The sequence below is a fragment of the Centroberyx gerrardi genome, chromosome 4, assembly GCF_048128805.1.
Source record: "Centroberyx gerrardi isolate f3 chromosome 4, fCenGer3.hap1.cur.20231027, whole genome shotgun sequence".
Taxonomy (NCBI): Eukaryota; Metazoa; Chordata; class Actinopteri; order Beryciformes; family Berycidae; genus Centroberyx; species Centroberyx gerrardi.
In genome coordinates this window covers 21756946-21758301 of record NC_136000.1, presented here as the reverse complement: position 1 = coordinate 21758301, position 1356 = coordinate 21756946, and the positions used below count along the sequence as shown (strand labels likewise).

At 53.1% G+C, this 1356-nt stretch overlaps 1 protein-coding gene across 2 annotated transcripts in view; it reads right to left on the bottom strand.

Annotated features, from left to right (window-relative positions):
* Positions 1-292: 292 nt before the first annotated feature.
* The window catches only part of dusp8a (dual specificity phosphatase 8a), a 38432-nt gene continuing 37368 nt past the window's right edge, over positions 293-1356 (bottom strand). For both annotated transcript variants that reach the window (XM_071895130.2, XM_071895129.2), the window contains one exon: positions 293-1356. This exon is cut by the window's right edge and continues 931 nt beyond it. In XM_071895130.2, coding sequence (XP_071751231.1) covers positions 1006-1356 — 351 coding nt within the window. In that variant the 3' untranslated portion in view covers positions 293-1005.

Sequence of the window (1356 nt, the reverse complement as noted above, 5' to 3'; positions counted from 1 at the left end):
CGTACAGGACTCCACTACATTGAGGGGGCGATGAAACCAAACCCTCCCCACCACCCCGAAACCTCAGTCACATCACACTGTTAACACTGGAAACAAGGGAGCCAATGTCAGAAAAAAAAACACGCTGTGCTTTAGGGGGAAACACTGCCCATCGCTAGGAGTCTTCATCAACGGTCGCTCGAAGTCGTCTCATCAACACGCCGAAAAACACAGAGGATCCTTCATTGTTTTGGATGCAGTACCGCCTATAGAGTTAGTCCTTAGAGAGAGAGGGGTCTCTCTGCTTTGTGCTGTGGTGACGTGAACAGGGCACAGTGCTGCTAAGGAGTCTGTTATTGTTGCTGTTGATGTTATGTAGAGTCTGTAGCGGGCAGAGCCACAGGGAAAGGGGGCAGACGTAGCCATGCTAGGGTTGAGGCTTGCTGACGCTGGGGTGAAGCTTTAGGAGGAAACACAGGGCTGGGTTCAAATCACAAGCTATACACCCATCGAAGCACACTACATTTGACCGGTAGGCAAGCGGAGTTTGTGTCAGAGCTCTGTCAAAAGAAGGGCACTCTATGGGTCATAGGGTGCAACATGACACTTGCCCCGGGTCATTTCTTTTATCTGTGACACAGCACAGATGGACGAAGAGTTTGAAGTTAGGTTCAGTACCTACAGCCACCCCCCCTTTTCCCCCTATGGACTTTTCTTCAGCTTTGTTTGGTAGTTCTGTATGGTTATAGTTTGCTCAGCACCACATCTCAGGCTCTGTCTGTCTGTCAGCGGGCTGCACAGCACTAGTCCAGGTGCGAATGCTAGCTCGCTAGCTAACCAATTCACATTATCTCTCTCGGCTTGTGAATCTGTTTGTCCTTCTCTCAGTTGGAGTCTTTAACACTGTCTATGTGGGAAGCATAGAAAATACTCCTCTGCCCCACCTCATTTGTCCTCTCCTCCTACTCCCTCTAACCAGGTCCATTTTTGCCCCCAGGGGCCAGCTCTGATCCGGTCCATTGTTTGTCAGGATACCTCGATGATCTCCATGCTCCCAGAGAAGCTGGACTGCTTCCCGATCTTCCCCAGTTCTTCTCGAGACCGGGTCTCGGAGATGCCCTCCTCGAACTCCATCTGACAACTGCGGCGCTTGAACTGCTTCTCTGACGCAGGCCCGCTGCCGTTTGGAACCGCACTGTTGGACACGGTCACCGCGGACGATGTCGTCGAGTCCCGGTGGTCTCTCTGTGTCTGCGGTGCTGAGGGCTTCTCCCTCTGGGATTTGTCTCGTAGTCGCACACCCTCGCTGCACCCGAACGCCACGTACGCCGAGCTGCTCCCGAACCTCACTGACGACTCCTCTCTCCCTCCGTCTCC